The sequence below is a fragment of the Rousettus aegyptiacus genome, unplaced genomic scaffold (genome assembly GCF_014176215.1).
Source record: "Rousettus aegyptiacus isolate mRouAeg1 unplaced genomic scaffold, mRouAeg1.p scaffold_m13_p_13, whole genome shotgun sequence".
NCBI classification, from domain to species: Eukaryota; Metazoa; Chordata; class Mammalia; order Chiroptera; family Pteropodidae; genus Rousettus; species Rousettus aegyptiacus.
This window is the reverse complement of record NW_023416288.1, coordinates 63749111-63771600: the sequence shown is the minus strand read 5'-3', so window position 1 is coordinate 63771600 and position 22490 is coordinate 63749111. Positions and strand designations below refer to the sequence as shown.

General features: G+C 39.5%; 1 protein-coding gene across 1 annotated transcript in view; it reads left to right on the top strand.

Annotated features, from left to right (window-relative positions):
• SND1 (staphylococcal nuclease and tudor domain containing 1) overlaps nt 1-22490 on the top strand; it is a 387820-nt gene that overhangs the window by 33598 nt on the left and 331732 nt on the right. The window contains exons 4-10 of the mRNA XM_016148646.2: nt 3091-3169; nt 5457-5617; nt 6368-6459; nt 7071-7229; nt 8427-8533; nt 10778-10868; nt 21648-21761. Coding sequence (XP_016004132.2) covers nt 3091-3169; nt 5457-5617; nt 6368-6459; nt 7071-7229; nt 8427-8533; nt 10778-10868; nt 21648-21761 — 803 coding nt within the window. The remainder of the gene's footprint in view (nt 1-3090; nt 3170-5456; nt 5618-6367; nt 6460-7070; nt 7230-8426; nt 8534-10777; nt 10869-21647; nt 21762-22490) is intronic.

The following is a 22490-nucleotide window of genomic DNA, read 5'->3' as shown; positions in this document are numbered from 1 at the left end:
AATGGAAAGAACATAAACTTTGGAGTTGTGCGCCTCTGTGTTAGAATTCTGGCTCTCCCCTCCTAAACTCTTACTTTACCCTTAACTTAACCTTTCTAAGCTCTAGTTTATTTGTAAGTTATTGAGAGAGTTTAAAGAGATAGTGTATGTAAGGCACCTAGTCTGGCACAGAGTATGTACTCAGTAAGCACATTTTTGTGTGCACACATATGCCGGTGGTTTAGCTGGGCCCCTGGCTCATGGGGTATTAGGTGTTCTGATCTTTTGGATTAAGCAGAGAGAAAGTAAGATTGTGGAGTAGACTTCGAATAGAAATAGGACATTAAAAGACTTGGTACAATACTCTACCTGAAACCTACAATAGTTGTTCATCTGGAATTATTTTGAGAGCAGATAATTTCTTTTTTTGAAGTTTCCCTGTGTTTCTTTAATGAAATAAGCTTCCCGCTGAACTGCATTAGGTAATCTATTTGACTTGGGTAGTCAGTGCTGGAAGTAAGCAAGAGGGTAGAATGACAAGGCTAACAACATCCCCTTAAGATTCTGATTTTAATTGTAGAGGCCTTAGAAAAGCTAGCTGGGCATTGCCTTGGAGGGATCTCGTAGAATTTACCCTGTGGAGAAACACCACCCTTTTCAGCCTCCCAGACAGGTGGCTCTCTGCTTCTTGATTGAATGGGAAGTTAGAAATTTATGGAGTCTTTTCAAAAAGAGAAATAGACATTTGCCTTTTACCCATAATTCAAGTAATATAGTAGGAAATAAAACATTTAAGCGTTATCGTTGGGTGGTTACTGGTTAGAAAGAATATGGGATAAATAGAAGCATACTGTCTTCAAAATGCAAGTGTTCAAGGATTTTATTACCTAAAAATGCCAATGCAATAACAGCTGGTTAGTCTTCTGTTACCCCAAAGAAGGTAACAGAAGGTAACTTCACTGGACTGCAGATAATTGCGGGCAGAGATATCTCTATAAAGAGCCACGTCTGAGAGTTTGTTTAAATAACGTTGATCTTGAACTAAAATGGTCAAATTAAGAGAATCTGACAAAATGATTTTTAAAGTTGTTTTTAAAAAGTTCTGTTTTTAAACTGACCCAAATTACAAGCTGGATATAATTTAGCAGTTAACATACCAATGTTTAGAATAAAGCCTGGCACATAGGATTTGATCAATAAATATGTGATCAGTAAATATGTACTGAAGGAATGATTGAAACTACCTACATCTAAAGTTTAATATTTTCACTAAGGTACTTTAACCAACTCTTAATACCAATTCTAATGAAAGGAAACAGTCGCTTAGATAAGTAGTAAGTATTCACATATTCACCCTATTTTGTGGCTGTTCAGTCTTTTTATGTCGGAGGAGAAAAGTAGAATTTGAGAAATTGTGGTTAACCTACAACTTATTTAAAAAAGATGATTAGTCTTCCGACTTTTGGAGAAAAGTCACCTACCTGCTCTTAGTGCCATCCCCAATTGTGACTTGGTCAAATTCATAACTCGATAAGTAAAAAGAATCAGATACTTGCCCTACAAATTCCATTTTCGATATTTATCTACTGCATTTTGTTGCCTCCTTTGGGAGGTTGGTCCAGAGAAAGGTATTTTCCTCACTTAGAAAGAGCAATCAGAACTCAGTTTTTCGGAGCGGGCCTGCTAACAGCTGTTATCAGAGCTCTCTGTGCCAAGACAGTGAGAACTGTTGGCTGTGCTTTTGCCAGGCTGGTTTTATGGCCACTCACCTGGTTTGTACCTGGTCTTCGTTCATTTGCTTGTGACTTTCGGCCCCTCACTACTCAACTTTCCCCCTAATCATTGACTCTTTTCTTCTGACTTTTCATTTTTTGGGATTCCTGTTGCTTTGAAGAACCAATGTAATATTTACTGATGTCAGGTAGCTGTGTGTGCCTGTGTCTGGCCTCAGCGGTAACTTCAGTGGAAAGGTTCTTGTGAGCCACACTTGGCCTCAGAACCTGAGCATCCTTTGTATTATTATCGTTCATCTTAACTTTTCTTGGTAAGAAAAGAGGCTTACAATTTGCCTCTGCAGAAATTTGGGCATGCTAATGGCAAGGCATTAGGTGGGATTTGGGGGTGGATGGGTTTACTTGTTACTGCTTGCAGAAGTTATTGTATAGTGTACTGAATATAAATCTTATAGAATTTTTGACATTACTTCTCAGCTAGACTGCTGTGTTTCAGTTTATCTAGGAGCTTGTTCTCTGCTCTACCAAAGATCTTTATTCGGTCATTCCCTCATAGATGTCTTCCTTTATCATGTTGACTGACAAGCAGAGATTTAAGAGAATACACATGGAAATGCAATTAATGTTTCAAGTACCCAAGTAAAACCTAATCAGGTCAGGTTTCATGTTTAACTTCATTTTTCTCGCCTGCTCTGAAGGCTGCTGTGTGAGAGATTAACAATCCAGACACTCCTCAGAGTCTCTGTGAGCAGGAGAAAGTTTTGGTCAAATGGTGTATCTTGTCTTGGTGTTCTGTTGGAGCAGAGAATGTAACATCCTGAGAGGAATTGGATTTTCTGCTGTAAAATGTAATAGAGAAATCTCTCTCTCTGAATATGTGCTATGTTTTTAATTCCTATGCGCTTGACAATTTACAGACGTTATTGTTTAATTCTCACAAGATGGGTATCTAGGCAGGTGCCCTTCTCACTTTATAGATGAGAAAACTCAGATGCTGAGAGAGTGGTGGGATTTGTATGCGGCGCCAGGCCTCTCCTTCTTGGGTCAGTGCTCTTTATACTGTCGTGGACCGCCACATGTGTCTTACTTTCTTGTCAGTCTCCACTAGTTCCTGAGATTGCGTTTGGCCAGGGTGATACACCAGAAAATTAGAAACAAAGTCGTGAGAAAAAGATTTATAGACCTTCAGGTGTTAGGGACTAGACGTTTTGGGAGAAGAGGTTTTCTGAAAACCCAACATGGCATTGCTGACTTGGGTAATTGTCTGGCATCATTGTTCTCCTTGAAGAGCTACGGGCAAAAGTGGGCTCTATTTCAGCTCTTTTGCCATTGGAGGCAGATTCAGATCTTGTGTTTAATTTCCTTTTTTCCTCCTCAGATACCAGTGGGGAAAACATTGCAGAGTCCCTGGTTGCAGAGGGCTTGGCCACCCGGAGAGAAGGCATGAGAGCTATTAAGTAAGTCTTTTGACCTTCTGACTTCCTTCTTTTCCACTGTGAGAGCAGCAGACACTCGAGGGAGGTTGGGTCAGCTCTTTGTTGGCTTTGCTGCATTTTCATTCTGGCCCCAGCATTAAATGGGTAACTTCTGATGCTCTCTGGCTTTTAGGACACTGCCGCCCAGGTGTGGATTATTCTAAGCTAGCAGGTCACTCAGCATTTGTTAGTGGCATTTGATAAGTATAACTCCTTTAAAAATAGGCTTTGAGATAAGGCAGCACTATTCTTAAGAGTCAACAGGCTGTGTCTTACACCTTAGAGTGTCTATTCTGGAGTATTATCCTTTCATCTCAAAAGATTCATTGAGCACTTACTATGTGCCAGGTTGTGTTCTAGGTACCGGGAATGGAGCAGTGAACAGACTTAGTTTCTGCTAACATTTTAATGGGGGAGGCAGACAATAAACCAATACAAATAGATATACAGTATATCATATGCAAGGAATAGTGCAATGAAAAAGTGGAATGAATAAATAGAATTCAAAGCAAAGCCTGCTGCTTAGAATCTAGTACAGTTGACATGGGCTCAATGGTTCTGTTTTAAAGTCAGGGAAAATTTCTCTGTCCAAAGCCTTTGAAGTCTCTTTTAGTCTGTGGATCTGTAGGTACTTAATAAGTAGTAGGTCAGAATGTATTTGTTCAGCTAATGGCAGTGTGGACTTATTAGAAATGAGTGTTAGGTATATAAGCTTTATAGCTCATGTGTCATGTTCAAGTTCACCAGTGTTGGCTCTCAGTAGGATAGATTGCAGCTGGCTTTAATTAACACTTTAGTCTCTGAAAAGTGATATGTTACATCAGTAATTTGGAGGCTAAAGATGCTGTTTAAATCATTAAGTCCTTGTTTTATTATATGACTCAAGTCCTTGTTTTATTAGATGACTGTTGTAGCTGTAGAAAAGGCTTTGGATAAAAATTTGCATGGATTGCACCAATGACATGATGAACAAAGGCAAAAATGCACATTTCACATTCTTCCTGCCTTCATAGACTTGGGGTCTTCTTAGTCACCACATACTTCTGTGGTCCTTTCTACTTCAAATTGTTATTTGCTGGAGCCTGTAATCCGGGATGTGAGCGTGTGGGAATTTGTTGAAGACATTTGTGTTAGGTGGGGTTTCTGGAAGCGTGCCGAAGTTGTATCTTACGCACAGTTGCTGCCATGATTACCGTTGCACTGCTGTTTAGGAGTCCAGTTTGTAACAAGAATGAAGAATTTTAAAAAAGCCCACAGCAGTACTTATCATCTCTACAAAGAAATCTCTCCTGCCATTCCAGTTCTTTTTATCTCCAAAGTTGTCTTGACTTAAAGCCTCGTTTTCTCAGTTTTTATATTTGCTTCTATCTCTTAAGCTACATTTTCCTTTTGGATTCTGGCTGTACTTTTGGATCCCTGAGGATGTGATTGCCTTTTATTTGGGTGGGTGGGGAGGGAAAGAGGTACTGAAGACTTTTGGTTTGAGAAAGTAGGGCAGGGAAACCTGCTTTAGACATCCCTGCTGATCAGGGAGGGAGATTCAGTTTCTGTATACAGCCATCGATGGAACCAGGTGTTGAGATTGTGGAAGGGCCATGCAGTTCACTGTTCACTTCATTCGCTCAGGTGTGTGTGTGAGAGCTAACAGAGCCATTTATGGTGTTTTGTTTGTTTATCTGCTAACCTTCTGGCTGCTTTTGCATGTAGTTTGGTTTCCTGATGAAAGAGGAGTCTAACATTTTCAAACTGCTTTTGCTTAGCTGGCTTTATTGAATGTGTAAGTAGTTTTGGGGTGCCATCTGCAATAAGAGTATTTGCTCTGCTTTCCTCAGTCCTGTTCTGTAGACATCGGGGAGCAAGGGTGGTTCTTAGTCACTTTCCCTGTACTGTGTCCTGCTGAGCTCTGCCTGGATTCTACTTCCTGAATCTGGGATAGTTAAATGAAGCTGTACTCCCCGGAGTGGCTTCCCTCTGAGCCACCAACTTGTTCTCTTGTAATCACTGATGGTGGCAGTACTGAGATGTGTGTTCTTCGGATTGTCTCATTAAATGCTGTGAAGATTGAATCTGTTGTTTGAGAGAACAAATTTGGAATCTGGAAGTTGCACTCATGGCAGTTTTCTGGTTATAGGCTTGGGTCTGAAGCCGTTGATCTGAAACATGCTTTGATCTCTTCAAGGGGAGAAGATGCTGAATAAACTGTCAGAGAAGAGCCTGATATTTCTATTGTGAACTCACTAACCACAAATGTTTATGTTTTACTTCCCAGTCCTGAGCAGAACCGGCTTTCAGAATGTGAGGAACAAGCGAAGGCAGCTAAGAAAGGGATGTGGAGCGAGGGGAATGGTTCACAAACTATCCGGGACCTCAAGTATACCATTGAGAACCCAAGGCACTTTGTGGACTCACACCACCAGAAGCCTGTCAATGGTGAGGTTGCTGGGCAAAGACAGATGTGGCTCAGCGCGATTTCTTCCTCAAGCTTCGTTCTCAAGCTTCTTCTTTATAAAATCTAACCTACTTATTTAGTGTCTGAGAGGAATTGTTAGGGTTATACACCATGGCATTTTGGAAGAGAACTTGAGTCTAGTTCATGAGGGTCACATTAGATGTATTTTGCAAAGGTTAGTCCTTTGCTGGTATAGGGTAGTAAATTGCTGATATTTTTACATATTGGAGATCTTCCTATTTTCTAAAAGTTGGCCACTTAAACACCATCCCCAAAACTGAGGTAGAAATATGTATTCTTTATACATCTAAACACACACACTCATGCCCCTCCTCCCACGCTATGTAGTTCTGGCCGTACTTTGAGACCTTATTAACACTGATTCAGTAAAATTAAATTATTACCAATCCTGAATTATTACTTATTGTTTGCTGAGCATCTGGTACTAAGGTGAGCAACTTACCTTACTGATAACAAAGCTTAGATATGAGCCATGAGGTCCCAGAAGGTTCAGAAGACTGAAGTCGATCTGATCAGTATTCCCCAGAAATAGCCTGTGGGACAGTCTGTTGTGTGAATACTCATAATCGACCAGTGCTTCATCATTTCTCAGAGGGAGGCTTTCCTGAGGGTTTGGGGAGAGGAACTGTGTTCAGTGCAGTTTGATTGGGCATTGTTTATTCCCGGCACGAATTTTCCTAATGACTTAGGCTATTTATTCTGTCATGCAGCTATCATCGAGCACGTACGAGATGGCAGTGTGGTCAGGGCCCTGCTCCTCCCAGATTACTACCTGGTTACCGTCATGCTCTCAGGGATCAAGGTCAGACCATACATTGGCTACAGGGTGGGTTTAGGGCTTGCGGAAGTGTTCATTCAGTCAGGTAGATTTTTCTACGCGGGGACCTCGGATCGACTGTTTCTTCAGAGCATGGGCTATTAACATTGGCTAGAGTACTTTAAACATTGCAGTGGGACAATTCTAATTAGATCAGATAAGATTTTTTTAATGTTTTAAGTACTCAGGGTCTGTTTGGAGAGGATTGTGCAGAGAGATTGTTCAGACCTGGAAAGCAGGGCTGGGAAGCTCTGAAGTTTGCCGAGTATGGATTAATGTGAAAGATTCATTTTGATTAAACACATACCAGGGATTTAAAGCTAGTTACTGGTGAATCTTTTCTTGGCAAAGGGGCGTTTTCAACTGTAATTACAATTCACTTCCCTGTGATAACATGGGTTTTACGAAGACGTCTGAGATGATGCTATTTCCAGTTACGTTTTACTAGTATATTTTCAAAAGGGTGAAAGACATGATCTGAGACTTCCCCTGGTGTAGACTTGCTGGTTTGGGCTTTTTGGACAGTTCCGTGTGGTGTGAGTGGGCCGAGCGCTCACATTTAGGCTGCGTTACTCACCCACCTTACTTTGCTGTAGTGCCCAACTTTTCGACGGGAAGCAGATGGCAGTGAAACACCAGAGCCTTTTGCTGCAGAGGCCAGGTTTTTCACCGAGTCTCGACTGCTTCAGCGAGATGTTCAGATCATTCTGGAGAGCTGCCACAACCAGAACATTCTGGGCACCATCCTTCATCCAGTGAGTGTGCTGTCAAGACTGGGCTTTGTGGGGTTGGGGGTCCATTTGGGGTTTGGCAAACTATAATTTGCTTCTCTTTCTGTATTTAAGAGCCATTTAAATAATTTGGCAAGATTACTGATTTTTGAGGCATTTTCAAGGGAGGTATCAGTTATCTGATAGAATTGGACAAATCTGTATAACTCTGCACTTTTAGAAAAATCTCAAATAAATGCTACTGGTTTTAAGGGGAAAAGGAACTCTATCGCTTATTATCCCAAATGTTGGTCCTAGAGGTTGTACATTGATTAGAAGCCACTGAAATTTGCAGAACAGGATTGGTGAGTTCGTATATAGGTCTAGACGTTATCTATTTGGAGTATTGGTAGAACGATCATGAAATTCTTTATGAAAAATTATCTTGTGTATGCCAGGCCTTATTCATTTTCCTCCTAACTCTACTTTTGAGCAGGAAATAGGTTCTTTACATTCTTACAATCGGGAGTTGTACCATATTGTATACTTTGGTAGATGGCTTGACTGGAAATGACCTTGTTTTTTAACACCCGAGTTTTAAGTGGATTTTCATTATTGTAATCTGTACCCATTACAGAGTAAACCACTGTTAGTCTTCCATCATGGCAGTGTGGAAGGTTGGGAGGCTTGGTTCACAGTTTGCCAAGGTCATGTCTGATTCCTCTGGAGTGTTAGCTGTCTGCCTGTGCCCTGCCAGATGGCTCTGTGTCACGGCAGAATGTGAATTGTAATTCATTGGACGAAATGTAGCTTAAGTTATTCCCTTACTCAGCTCGTTCTTCAGCTTTCCCTTTATGAAAAGGGGAGTAAGTGCTGATCTTAGGGAAGGAAATAATAAGGTGTAATCTCCACTAAAGATTAACACCCTCCTCTGCCCACAAGAAGAGCTATTGAAATGTCAATTCCATTCAATGCCACTAACATTTATCCTGTTCCTATTAAGTGAGAGTTACTGTGCTGTGTTGTGAGGATATGAAGCCAAGACTGTTGAGAGGAGTCACGGAGTGGCATCTCCCTTCTTAGGGCTGGTTTCTTAATGAGAGAATTGGCACTACTCTTTTTCTTTTTAATGAACTTCAGACTAGATTGTGGCTATGTTAATTGTGTCATAGCCTAGAGAAGTGAATTCTTTTGCCATAGAATCTAATCTGTGCCTGCCTTCTTGTGTACCTTGTTTTTCAGAACGGCAATATCACAGAGCTCCTCTTGAAGGAAGGTTTTGCACGCTGTGTGGATTGGTCGATTGCAGTGTACACTCGGGGTGCAGAAAAGCTGAGGGCAGCTGAGAGGTAAGATCTGTCAGGGAAGCCTTCCAGCCAAGGCTTTTGTCGAGGATCTTTAGTGAAAGAAATGTAGTGATCTTCTCTCACCCATCGACGTCAGTGTCTTATTTCAGTAAAGGATTAGGGAAATTGTAGGAGGCTAGGATCTCGTAAAGGAGTGTCTTACTCGTAAGTCTTGAGGTTCAATCAAATTCAGTGCCATACAGTAAGGACCTAGATTTTCACTCAGACGTCATTCACCTGATGTGCTTTTTAAATGTTTTCAGGTCACTTTTTTCCAAGCCCCTCATTTAAATTTCAGGATTTAGGTATTCAGGATGAAATAAACTTGAGGTTCATTTGAGGACTGTGACATTGCTTACCAGCTACTCCCAAACAGGCATACTAGAACCAGGGATGTGATGGAAAGATAGAGTCTATGGTCCTAAAATAAGACCATGCAGTACTATTGCGATGCCTAATACCCTAATTTATTGAAAAGTATGTTTTAGTTATAAATTCTAATGCAACTATGAGGGGCTTTTGTCATGTTTTTGGTTAGGTGCCTCATGGTTAAAGCAGATGTAGAAATAACTTATTTCCAGAAAAATGGTAGTGGATAATTCCAAAGATTTGTGGAGATTTCAAGTGTCAAGATCAAGCATTTTCGGGTGTAGGGGCACCTCATTCTTTTGATGGGGTAGATGAAAGAAAATGAAGCAGGTAGCAAGAGTAAATGAAAAGATGATGTTCAGGAAATTCCAGCCACCACTTCCCAGAATACATTTAAGCAAAAGACCATCGGCCCCTGGTGACAGTGTTCCAATCTCATGGCTTACTGTATGGCTTATTTCAGACTCGTAAAATGATAATGGTCTTGATAACTTCATAATTTTGCCTTTGAGGCACACAGCTAAGAGGTGTTCAAGAACATGAATAACTATAGTTTATTCCTTCTATACCTATAAGCAGAAATACTTGTAACTTCTTATGAAAGTAGATTTTAATCTGGGGCATTTGATATGACATGTCTGACTGTCTGATTAAGAAAAATTCAATGATGATGTAGAAGTCCTGTTAGTCTTTATGTTCTGCAATTAAATTCAACAGATAAAATATTCTTATGAAGTATAGCATTCCAAATACCTCCATTCTGTGATCCTCAAATTTTTTTCCAGAAAATTCTATAAATCCATTATTCTAAATTATTAATTCGGTTGATAATTCTTATTTCATTCTTTAAGTTCCTACCTCTCTCTGAAGAAAGTGAGTACAGTAACAGTAGTATCTACATGTTTTATAACCTCTATAGGAGATTTATGGAGTTTTCAGAGAGTGCTCATCATTATAAAACAGGTTTAGACCAAGGAATGCAAATCATATTTGATAATATGTGATTACTTGCCTGCTGTTTTGTGTGCTGTATTTGACTTGTTTGCATTGTTGGTAAATCTCTATTGACGAACTTAATGTATTTTACAACTACTACATGTTGCTTTGTCTTTTTCTCATTTTAGCACTTCTTAAAAAAAAAATTGCAATACTGTTTTCAGAAATAACAATTCCTTCCCTCTACACATGTGTCTATTTATTTGTACATACTCGAGACAACTGTTCATTGGTTTCTTTTTATTTTTAATCTTTGCAAATATTCCATTTATTTCTCTTAGCCCGACTGAAAAAATATCTACTGGGCTTACTACTTTAGAAAATTTCTGCCAACATGATTTTTAAACTTTTGTCAATGAACTTCTTATTGGAGTTTTGCCCATTTTTCTTACTCTTTAGATGCACTACAGTGACAATTATGTTGTTTTTCCACATAGGATTTGGGTAGCTGATAACCTTTTCATAATTCAGAGGGAAATTCAGCAGACCTATGTTCTTAAAAACACACACACACACACACACACATATATTTGTTTATTGTATGCATTCTTCCCATTTGAAAGAACACTTGCTCTGTTTGTCATTCTAGTGCCTGCCATATAGTAGTTACTCAGGAGATACTGGATAAGCCAAAAAATTTCACACCTAGACCCAGTTTACCAGATATGGGGTTATGGTATATATACATCTGGGTAGTTAGTTGCTTATACACCTTTTCTTGTGGCTGTCACACGTTGTTCTGGTTTGACTGGTGGCCTTTCTCCTGGGTGCCTTGTCTACGAGGTAGGGTAGGATTCTGTACTGTTCGCTTCCATGCTGATAGTGAATTCTCTTTGCTGGTCTAGTCTGTCTGAATGATTTGCATCCTTGCTTTGTTGTCAGGTTTGCCAAGGAGCGCAGGCTGAGAATATGGAGAGACTATGTGGCTCCTACTGCTAACTTGGACCAAAAGGACAAACAGTTTGTTGCCAAGGTGAGTTGTTCTCAGCATCTTGAGATGCATAGTGAATGTTGTCAGGCTGGTGACAATCCATCAAAAGCAGAAGCATTTCTATTTCAAGGCAAGCCAGTGGTGTGTGGACGTGCGTGTGTAGTTGCGTGCCTGTGTGTATTTCTTATATGGGACTTAGACACCATAAGAACTTAAAAAAAATTTTTTTTTTTTTTTTTTGGTAAATTTATATAACTTCATTAGAAGTTCATGACCTAAAGTTGTGGACATTGCCACCTTGAAATACCTCTCATATTTTAGGGGTTCTTTTTGTCTGTATAACAAATGACATTCTCTTAGATTTCCTATGCCCAAGTGTATATGTCCTCAGGTTTCTTTCTGTTTTGGGACTCTTGTGGTTTTGAATTTTTTCTAATGTGAATTTTTTTTTTTTCCTTTCCCTGAGAGTTCTCCATTGATGTGTCCTGGGATGGATTTCTTTGACAAGAACTAGAGCTACTGAATAGATTGGTCCAAGTAGCAGTGCTGTAAACGTTTTTTTCTTAATTATAGCTTTGGTACCTTGAAGGATAGACCTGTTCTCCCAACTCTCAAATGCTATAATGTTTTCCACTCTATTTTTACTTTTGGCAAGAGATGCTGGAAGTTTTGTCTTTCTGGGCTAAAAGTGGTTAAATACTGCTATCCTCAGAATGAGAGGTGGCTGTCCCAGAATGTCACATAACAGTTTAAGATGGTAAGCCACTAGGTGGCACTGTCAGCCTGAAAAATCCTGGAATGATTTATTTTAGAATGGTAAAATTTTAACAAAGTCTGAGGAATTAGCTGAATTTCTTCATTTTCATTATTGATACCCAAAGCAAACGATCACAGATTGCTCGAGTGGCCCCTTTTCCTCTTCCAATTAGGTGGTCTCCAAGCAGTGGTCAGGTTTCCTATAATCATGCTCTTTGGTGGCCATCAGTGGGGATAGTCCCTTGTTAGACACTCCCCTGTGCATCTTCCCAGTCTGACGCAGACCAGAATGGATTCCTGCTTCCTTTCTGTGTGAGGACTATACTAGCTTGGAAATGGACATGGCTGTTACCCCTAATTGGAACTTACTTGGTCGTGCTTATGTTTCCTGTAATCTGTTCTGTTTGTGGGCTAAAAGTGGTTACAATGGAAGGATGATCATTCACTCAACAAGGGAGGCAGGGCTTCCATTTTCACTATCATCACTTTGAGAGTCTGTATTATTAGTAATGTAGCTGAAGCTTGAGAGGGTTTCATTACCCTATACTTGCTCTACCAGCCTATCTCAGTTGAAAAAGAGTTTGTAGAGAAACCTAAAAGGTTTTGAGGGTTTTGGGCCTTTGCTGATTGGGGAACGAAGGCATTGCTGAAGAAAGGAATTCCAAAGATTAGATGATTGAGTCAGTATCTTGGAGTTTATCTTAAATATGACTTTATTACTAACTAGAAAAGGGAGAGGTGGCTATAGGAACATTTTCTCCATTTTTAAAATCTAGGATCCCAGGATCTAGTTTTTCTTTTTGGTCTTTTCTGTTTAGATTTAAAACAATGACGCTTTATTCATTATAATGCCAGAATAGAAGAGATTGCTTCTAAAAACCATCTGAAATGGTTTCTCCTGGAATATCTTAAACATAAAAACTTAGAAACTTGGTTTGCTTAGAGATTAGAGAGAAAAATATATTCGTGGGGAGATAAATGGTTTTAAAACTTTTTGATTTCATAAGTTCTTCAGCATTATTTTTGTTTTTAAGACAGGAAAACATTAAAAAGAAGGAAAAACATTATATGAAACTATTATGACACAGTTTTTCTTCTTTTTAAACAAAGTTGGTCATATTGTCTATCATAGGGGTTGGTAAACTATGACCTGTGGGCCAAACTTGGCCCATCACTTGTTTTTTGTATGGTCAGTGAGCTAAGAATAGATTTTACATAGAAAAAATGTTTTGTGGCACATGAAAATTACATGAAATCAAATTTCAGTGTCATGGATGAATTGGAATGTAGCCACTTGTTCATTTACATATTGCCCATAGCTGTTTTCATGATGCATTGGCAGAGGTGAATAGTCGTGAAAGACCGTATGGCCTGCAAATCCTGAAATATTTATTCTCTGGTCCTTTACGGACAAGTTTTCTGACCCTCGATCTATACCAGTCATACTGAAAGTTCCCTGATATGGTATAAAGAGCTTGAACCAGAATGTAAATCAAGGTATTTCTTCTTTCATCAAGAAAACTTGCTACAGAAAAATGTCAGCAATGTTCTCAGTGATACAGTTGATTTATCTGCAAGCTCCTTATCTCATTGCAGACTGCTATCTGCTTTTGGGTAGTACTGATCTGTGTTCTTTTGTATATAATTTTTAAGTTTGTAAATTCATATTTTTAATATATGAAAATTTAAAGAACTATGGGCTTATTAAGAACTAGTTTATTTTTCTCTCCTTTGAGGCAGCCGTTTTTAAGTCTTGGTAATCCATCTCTCTAAATAAAATGTTTAAATTTTTAAGTTTTCCAGTTTTAGGTGTAACTCTTTTCCGTCACATCTTGGAAGATGATTTATTTTTTTCACTCATGCACACATATTTACATGGGTGTGCATGTAATCTTAACTTATTCCTTCCAGTAGGACTTTATCATAATTCTGGTTCAATTAATATTCAAAGTTTAGTTTGTAAATGCTAATCACCACTGAGCCATATAGTGTATTATGATTACTTTTCATTTCCTGCACATTTTTTTTTTTTACCTGGAGTTAATAATTTTTAAAACTTACATATATATTTTTAGTATACTTATTAATTTAACCACCAGATGATTTAGACTCTATCTATCTAAATCATCTCCCAAGATATTGATTCCGTCTGTTGATTTTTAATCTTTTTAACAATACTTTCTAGGAGCCTTGTGACCTGTACCAGTCTGGACTAGTTTTTCTTTTTCTCTGTTACAGAGTTGTCATCTTTGAATTTCCTTATCGTTTTCCTGTAGTTTTCTGTCTCTGGGCTTGAACTATGTTTGCTGGATCCCATAGCTGCTTCTTTCTGATTTACTACTTTATTTTAGTGGCGCATATTCTCTAGCTTCTTGGGAAAAGAGTGCTTGGTAGGTAAATATTTTGAGGCCTTTCATGTCTATTTTATAATTACACTGGATTGGTAGTTTAGCTGGGTATAGAATTTTGTTAGCTATTATTTTCCTTCAGAATTGTGAAGACATTGCTCCATTGTCATTTAGCTATTGGAGATTTTTTGTTTGTTTGTTTTTACAGGTTTGAAACCATTCTGCTTCCTCATCCTTATCTGATTTTTTTTTTTTTTTTTTTTTTGGTAAACTCTTAGCAAATTCTTTTTTGACACTGAAATTTCATAATGATGCACTTTATTTATCCGTGTGTGAACATATTATGCTTTAATTTTTAATCCTCTATATCTGGGACTTCAAATATTTTTTGTTAATTTCCCTGCTCTCTATTTTCTAGAACTCCTGTTTGGATGTTTGACTTTGTGGACTGGTCTTCTAATTTTTTTCTCCTCTTATCTGCCATCTCTTTGTCTTTTGTTCTTTCTGGATTTCTTCATATTTACCTTTTATCGCTTCTGTTATTTTATTTCATTTATGATACTGTATTTTCTAAGAACTTTTCTTGTCCTCTGAATGTTTTATTACTATTAAAAATAATATCTAATACTTGTTTCATAGATGAATATCATCAGTTAGCTCTCTGAGGAACTTGTTATAATCTTTCAAAAATTTTCTTTTCATAGTCTGTGTTCTCCAAGTTGTGTTTCATTTTCTTTGGTTATTTTTGTCCCATTTTTTCATATAAGACAGCTTTCCTCAGCTAACTGGTGATGCTTAGTTGTCTCTAAGAATAAGCTATTGAACACTGGGTTAGAAGGAGCTAACTTATGTATGGGGTTTAGTGTATACATCTTAAAATCCAGGTGCTTCTTACATAATGTTTAAACTATTTCTAGTTTTTGGCCCCATTTGAATTTTGGCCCTGATTTGGCGATTTCTTAGTCTTGATGGTTGGGAGAAGTCTGCAGTATAAATTAGATTGGTTATTGTGTTTTCTCACTGCCAGCTCAGGATTTAGCTTCTGTGAGTCTGGAGACTGTTATCATTCATACATCTGCTTTCCGGCTTCCAAAGTTTCATTGCTGTATCCTTTTCTCCCATTAATCTTTGTCCTTTTGGGCTATGACAAAAAAATAAATAAAATAAAATAAATTATTTTTGTTTAGAGGTGCTTAAGGAGGGACTGAAAGTAAATGTTTGAACTTGCTTTAGTTGTTTATAATGCTCTGCTCCATTGTAAGGCTGCATCATAATTTATTTAACCAGTTCCCAATAGGATGGTATTCGCATAGTTTATAATTTTTTCCATTACTTAGAAAATGGAGTAAATCTCTGTGTAAATGGTAATTATTTCCTTAGGAATGTTTTGGAGTATATTTGCCAAATAGCTCTCTAGAAATGTTAACCAGTGTATACTCCTATGTGTGTTCATTTTCTAATACGTTGTAGAACAGAGGTTGACCAAGATTTTCTTAAAGGCCACATTGTAAATATCTTAGGCTTTGTGTGTCATATAGTTTGCTTGCAACTACTCAACTCTGCCACTGTAGCAAGAAAAAAGAAATAGCTGTAGACAATGTGAATGAATGCACGTGGCAGTGTTTCAATAAAACCTTATTTACAGCAGTAGGCAGTGGGCTGGATGGCTGTAGGACCATAGTTTGCTAATCCCTATTGTAGAGCACAGGATATCAACATTAAATTTAAAAGGAAAAAATGACCTATTTTTTTTTTCATAACCTAGAACCCAACTGCAGTTTTATAGTTGTTTTACCTGATTTAAAATGTCTGTTGATGCTGAGGAAACCTAAGAAGGTCCTAAGATGCCCTGGCCTTGAACGTAGTCAGACAGTCCTACAAGTTTTTGCTGAAGGATTCTATTCTGAGGCTCATGTGACTTTAAGGCCTGAACAGGTAGTGGTTTTCTCTTTAGCCAGCACTCTGTCTCCTAGGAATTGATTTCACAGGGAACAGCTAAATAGCCTGAAAAGCCCACAAAAGATGACCTGTGAACTCTAACTCAGTACCTCTGAGAGACTATAGGCGATTTCTTGAACTTATGCAATGCGGTATAGATCAGACTGTTGGCCAGGCGTCTCCCTGCTGAGAAATTTGAAACTCAACAAAATATTCTCTTGATACATGTGGCCCACTGAAAGGCTGCTTTACATTCTCTGCTTGAGCAGCTTCTCTTCTTAAGGAAGGAAAGGCAAGGGAGCGCTCTCCTTGTCTCTCCAGGTTAGCAGAGAAGCATGTTCCCTTCACAGTGATTAACTGAGCATGCTTGAGACTTTTGTGCCTGTCGTGGCTTGCCAGTTTCCTGCTTGCCTTCCCTGTGGCGTTTTAGCTGATCTGTGCTGTTTGTAGCCATATGGTCTCCTGAGCACGTGGCTTTGCTTCCCTGTCCCTGCTGCTGGATGCTTGGGCCTTGCAGGTCTCACAAGCCTGAATAACACGGGGTTAGTGGTGGCGAGGAGTGGCAGCATGTCCTCAGGAGGTGGAGTCTTCTCACTGCCCTGCCTGGTTAGAGGATGTGGTTCTCTGTACCAGTCGATAGCTTAAACAGAACCCTGAAAAAGGTGCTTGGAGAAGATTCAAAGAATGGGAAGTGATTTCTGCTCTCAAGGAGCTTACCCTCTGGGGCTTTGTGGGAGAGATTACTGTCTAGTATTAGTGGCCATGTCCAGTTTTGGAGGTCAGGTTATAAGCTGTCCATGGACACCTTAGATTTTATTACTACTTATTTGGTTTGGCCCTGATTATTTTTTGCTGTGCTTCTGGTCATAGCTTTGAATGGAGTTCATTATTATGTCTCTCTGAGATGGTCTGTAAGCAAGGATACTTAACATTTTTGGCATTATGTAGACTTTTCCATTATATTCCCATTTGGTAATGTGGAGAGAACAAAAAAAATACTAGCTACTTCCTTGACTTTTGTCATAGGGCTTTCTGATGAAAAAGAAGTTTCAGGGATTTTCTGGCTAGGAGAATGGGCTTTGTTGTACCAAAAAGAAATTAAGACTTGATCTCTAGCTTAAGTTAGCAAACTGATGCCAATAAGAAAATTATTGAATTAGAGAAGATTTGTAAAATATATTTACCTGGATTTTTAAATTGAGATTTTATTTTTTAGAACAGCAGATTTACAGAAAAATTAGGTAGTACGCAGAGTTTCTACATTAACTCCCCTCCCCTCCGTTTTCCCTATTATCTGTGGCACTCATGGCACACGTGTCATATGTCCACCTGAATACATTGATTATGATCAGCGTACCGGTACTGATATGTTACTAGTACCTAAAGTCCACACTTTTGTCAGATTTCCTGTTTTTTCTCTAATGTCTGTTTTGTGTTCCAGAATCTTATCCTCAATAGCACATTAAATGTAGTTGCCATGTTTCATCAGGCTCCCGTTGGTTGTGGCAGTTTCTCAGATTTTCGTTGCTTTTGATGACCTGACAGTTTTGAGGAATACTGGTCAGGTGTTTTGTAGGATGCCCCTCTGTGAGAATTTGTCTGATGTCTGGTTTCCTTTGAAGTACCAATTATCATGTCCAGTCGATTTGATCATGCTTTGGTGCCTAGAGGAATTTGCATCAGGAAATTGCACTTAATATTTTGTCGAGGACACAGGGTGGCAGCTATACTTTTCTGGAGGATGGAGAAGAGACTATGTAGTGACTCCAGGCTGTTACTGTAATAGTTGTGGTATGCCCCGTATTTCACCTACTGCTTGTGTTGCTTCAGTAGCATTTCCAGGATTAGCCTTGGGGAGAATAGGCATAGCATACAAACTTTGGGAGCAGGAGAAGCAGCTCGAGGTCATGACTCAAGAGAGTAGAAAGGGAGTTTGGTGTCCCATTCCCAGTGGCCCCATCAAAGGCACTCCCTGCTGGTGCCCAGAGAAGCCCCTTTTGGGCTGCTGGTCCTTTTATTTCTATCTGGTGCTGATCATTTAGTTAGCTTTGGAGGTATTGGTAGTTGTGTCTGAGGCGCTATTCTGAGGGTCTCTGTAGCTCAGGAGATTGTTTGTAAGCTCTTTCTGTCCATTTTATATGTACTGCAGGGTTTTAAGAAGCTGAATAACAGCAGCCCTTTGCCACCCTGTGAGCACTGTAGATGGGCTCTGCAGATGGGGAATGTGGCAGGAGGCCAGAGATGGGGATGGATGTCCTTTGGCCCTGACAGCTCTCTGCACTTCTCTTGACTTGTGGCGGCCCTTAGTCTACACTCATCATCATTAAACCACTCATTTTTCCTTTTAAAATTGGGCTTCAAGTGATGGGGAAGGAATTGGATTTGGGGCATGTATTTCGAGTCCAGCTAGTGACTCTTTTCATTGTAGATTTCTGCTCCTGTGCCTTAGGTTATCTCTTGGAGTGTGTGGGGGGTGGATTGAAAAGGAATCTGTAGCTTGTGGAGAAAGTGAGTGATGTAGGCATACTTAGAATTATCCTGATGAAAAGCACCATAAGAAATATCGCTGTTATAAATATGGTCTATAACGGTGCTGATGAGCAGGCTTTGGATAGTAATCCACTCTACATTTTACTTATTGCACAGTACGTGACTAGAACCACTATTTTATCGCCTCTTCCACGTCTCAGCTCTGGAGCGGCTTGTTCTCCGGACAGTAATGACATAATTTACAAAGGAATAAAAAGTCATAAATCCTCCTTAAGTACACATACGCAGACACACACACATGCACTCACCATACACCTCTTCACCAGAAAGGTAAACCTCGTTAGCTGGCAGCGTCAGAGTGCGCAGTTCTTGAAGAGGAGGTTTCTAATCAGGGAGATGCCGAGCAGAGTCTGCTGCTGAGGCCCGAAATTTACAGCTCCAAGAATCCATTCGCTGCCGCTGCTGCCGCTAACGCATTATAGGGAATGACGAATACCAGTAACTTGTCACAGGGGTATGCTTAGATCTTCACATTTTGTGATCAGGGGGTGAAGGTGTGAGCACTGTGATGCTTTACCTGGTTTTATTTCTCTTTGAGCATGGCTAGGGAGTGGAGAATGTCTAGATATTTCTCATGTCTCGATTATAGGAATCTCCGTTTTTAGCAATTGGCAATTTAATGAGTTAAGTTTTGGTATGAGAGGAATGTGTGGCTCTGTCCATCATTGAGATTTAGGAACTACTGTGATATGTGTGCATTTGAGATACCTGGCGATACCCCAGTATCATTTGGGCAGTGGTCCTGTACTTTTGGGGGAGGAGTAGTATTGCCTTGCTTTATTAGCTGTTTTGCTGGTATGGCTTTGTGGAACTTTTCTCTTTGGTTTGAAGGTGGGATAGCAGAATAGCATGTCTCATGGATACCTCACCCTTGGAATGTTCTGTCATCCATTTTATAATTCTTTTCCTTTCACCTCGATGTGGGATTTTAAAGGATAGAGAGATCATCTTTTATCTTTTTGGTCAGTTGTCCAAGCCCCTAGTGTCTTTATGGAGTGAGAGGGAGATTCCATTACGATGGATGTTTTTACTTGGCATTAATGTCTAGATGGTGATGGGAATAAGGTACACGCTTTTTCATTCAGTTATTGAGTCTGTATTTTTGGTTATATCTCCTGGACTGTTTTTAAGTTTTATACTCAGGGATATGTTTCTGTGGTTGGGCTGGTGTAAGGGGCACTTTGATTTGGAGGGCCCTCTGCCCTTTGGTACCACCCTCAAACCATGGTAACCAGCCCTGAACTTGACTTGGTCCTGGTGTGACTACAGACCATGCTCTTGATTACCTTTGGACTTCGCCAAGTTTTTCTAGCCAGGTGAGTTTTGGGTTTTGGCTGTTTAGATTTTAGTGTTTAGCCTTTGTGATTCTCAGATCAGTCGAAAGGTTATAGCAGAATGTGGTTATCGGAGACTGGCTTTTTGCTGCCTTCAGGGTCACAACTTAATCTTATGTACAGTGGAAAATTAGAAACTGATGGGAGGAGGACGAAGACGGTAAAGGGGGCCAAATATATGGTAATAGGAGGAAACCAGACTTCGGGTGGTGAGCACACACTGAGTATATACGGATGTCTTACTATAATGTTGTACACCGGAAATTTATGTAATGTTATTAACCAGTGTTACCCCAATAAGTTTAATTTAAAAGCCCCTCCATGCCTGCGGTCTGCTCAGTTGTTTCTCAGACTTTCATTACTTTCGGTCACTAGCCTGGTTTTTGGTACTTGGCTTCCGTTACTTATGTTGGTAAAACCCAGGGATGTCTCCCATCCACCAGTCGTAGTTGGCCTTCCGTGGACTTACAGCTCGATTCCACTATTTTTTTTTCATCCATTCTGTTTGATGGCACTTTCCTCCTGCTATTTCCTGTTGTGTATAATTTCTCACTTGTTTTTGCTTTTTGCCAATTCTTCAGCTTGTCCCTTAAATCACTCTTTTTGGCATGTGGTCGGCTGGGTCTTTTAGAGGATTGCCATTTTTGGAGGAGTCTGCAGGTAAATGGGTATATTTCTTCTCAAAGATCTCAAGCCTTTCAGGGAATTGTTAGTGAGGGCTCTTTAGCGATAGCAAAGGAGAGTCTAACTCCTTTTGTGTCATGCGTAAAAGAGGGAAGTTTTGAGAGTCTGCCCTCACTGGCAGCTGACCTTGTAGTTTGTTTGACTGCCTGTTGGGTTCCGATAGAGCCGGATTGAAGCCTAGAAGAGTTGGTTTTGATTCTGCAGATGAAGTAGATGGTGACACTATTTTGTAATCAATTTCAGCCTTACAGCAGTGTTGTTTGCAAAAAAACAAAAACAGAAACAAAAACCCCCAAAACCAGCCTCGTAACACCAGGTTCTGAATATAATTTGGTTAACTGTATAGACTGCTGGCCGAATTATGGGTTCTAGTTATGACTCTGAGATGTGGTCCATCCTGGTTTCAGTGGAATATTTTTTTCTGTACACCTCAGTGGAGTGTGCTGAAAACATCTACAGAGTCATATTTGTGCTTTTGCTTTTTGACTAGATATCCTTGTAAGTTATCCCAGACTGGGAGTTTTATCTCAGACCAGAAGTTAATCATTTTCAGCTGAGAGTGTGGTCCAGTGACACTGATTTGGGGTTCTGAAACAAAGATGTCCCTAGTAGTGCTTTGAAAAGGTAGCTTTCAGAGTAGTTGAAATAATATTTTAGCAATTTAGTGTTTCTGCTCTGCCTGTGAGATCACATCTCCTTTCCCTCGCTGAGATGACAATTCTTTTTGCCCTTCACTTGCCTTTTTGATTTTTCTGCTCTTTATTGGGTATCCTATTTTGGTTCTTTCTCATCTCATGCTGGTATCTTCTAATCCATCCCTTGCCTCTTTTCCTAGATTCACATTGAGATAGGGATTTTGATTTTCAATATAGACTCTGTTTCTAGGAAAATCTTCAATAACAGGTAGAGACTGGATTTCCAGTTCATAAGTTTTGTAGTTAACCACATGTCTTGGTCAGGGCAAAAGATAAAAAAGATTGACCATCTCTATGAATGATAGACTCTGCTTATTGAAAAATCATGATCAGGTCTTTGGGGACTGATTTTCTTAAACATTATCACTCCATGAAGGATGATATTGGGTCTACCCCAAGTGGCTATTGATCTTACTTTTCTCCTTGTAACTAGGGTGAGCCTCGTTCTTTAGCATGTGTGCTACAATATTTGGGCCATTGAAGCAGGCCTAAGCATTTTTGCCTTCCTGCCAACAGGTGATGCAGGTGCTGAATGCTGATGCCATTGTCGTGAAGCTGAACTCTGGCGACTACAAGACCATCCACCTGTCCAGCATCCGACCGCCAAGGCTAGAGGGAGAAAACACACAGGTGAGGTTAGGGAAGCAACGGAGAATTAGTTAAATATGGCACATACATTTGAGAATGCCAAAGGACAAGCATTTTAAATCTCCAAAGTATCATTTCCTAATATTTATAGCCTAGAAGCTGTTACTGGGCAGGCCTCGGTTTCTCCTGAACCGCATCCACTGCTCTACTGCAGTTGGATGAGCACTGCTGGTGTTCCTCCCTTGGAACTTTAGAGGAGTTAAGGCTGGGATATGTGAGGTGGTAAATGAAGTTTATTTATTAAGGAGATCTTAATAAATAAAAGGAAAAGGAGAAGGTCTGTGTCTCACATGCTGGTAGTGGGGCCCGTTTCTACTGGTCATTTTGATTTGCTAGTTCCATATGTTTTTACTCTAGGAAGAAATGAATCTTGGTATATATATTCTCTGGGGTCACCTACTTATCACTTGTAATTATTAGTTATACTGTTTTTTGCTATTTGTTGGGTCTTCTGGCAGCATAAGTGCTTCTCTAACCAATGTGTATGATTCGAATATGTAAATTTTGAGAAATTATACCAAGAGTTAAAAAAACTAAGAATTGGTAGTCTACAGGCAGTTTTGTTTTAAATTTTATGATCATTTCATTTCCATTGTTATGAGAGGTTGGTAATAGAGATTGAGGTTGAACTTTTTGTTTGGTTCTATCTTGTTATTACAGACATCTTTCCAACTCCTATTTTTGCCCTCTGATAAAGTGTGTAACCGTGGT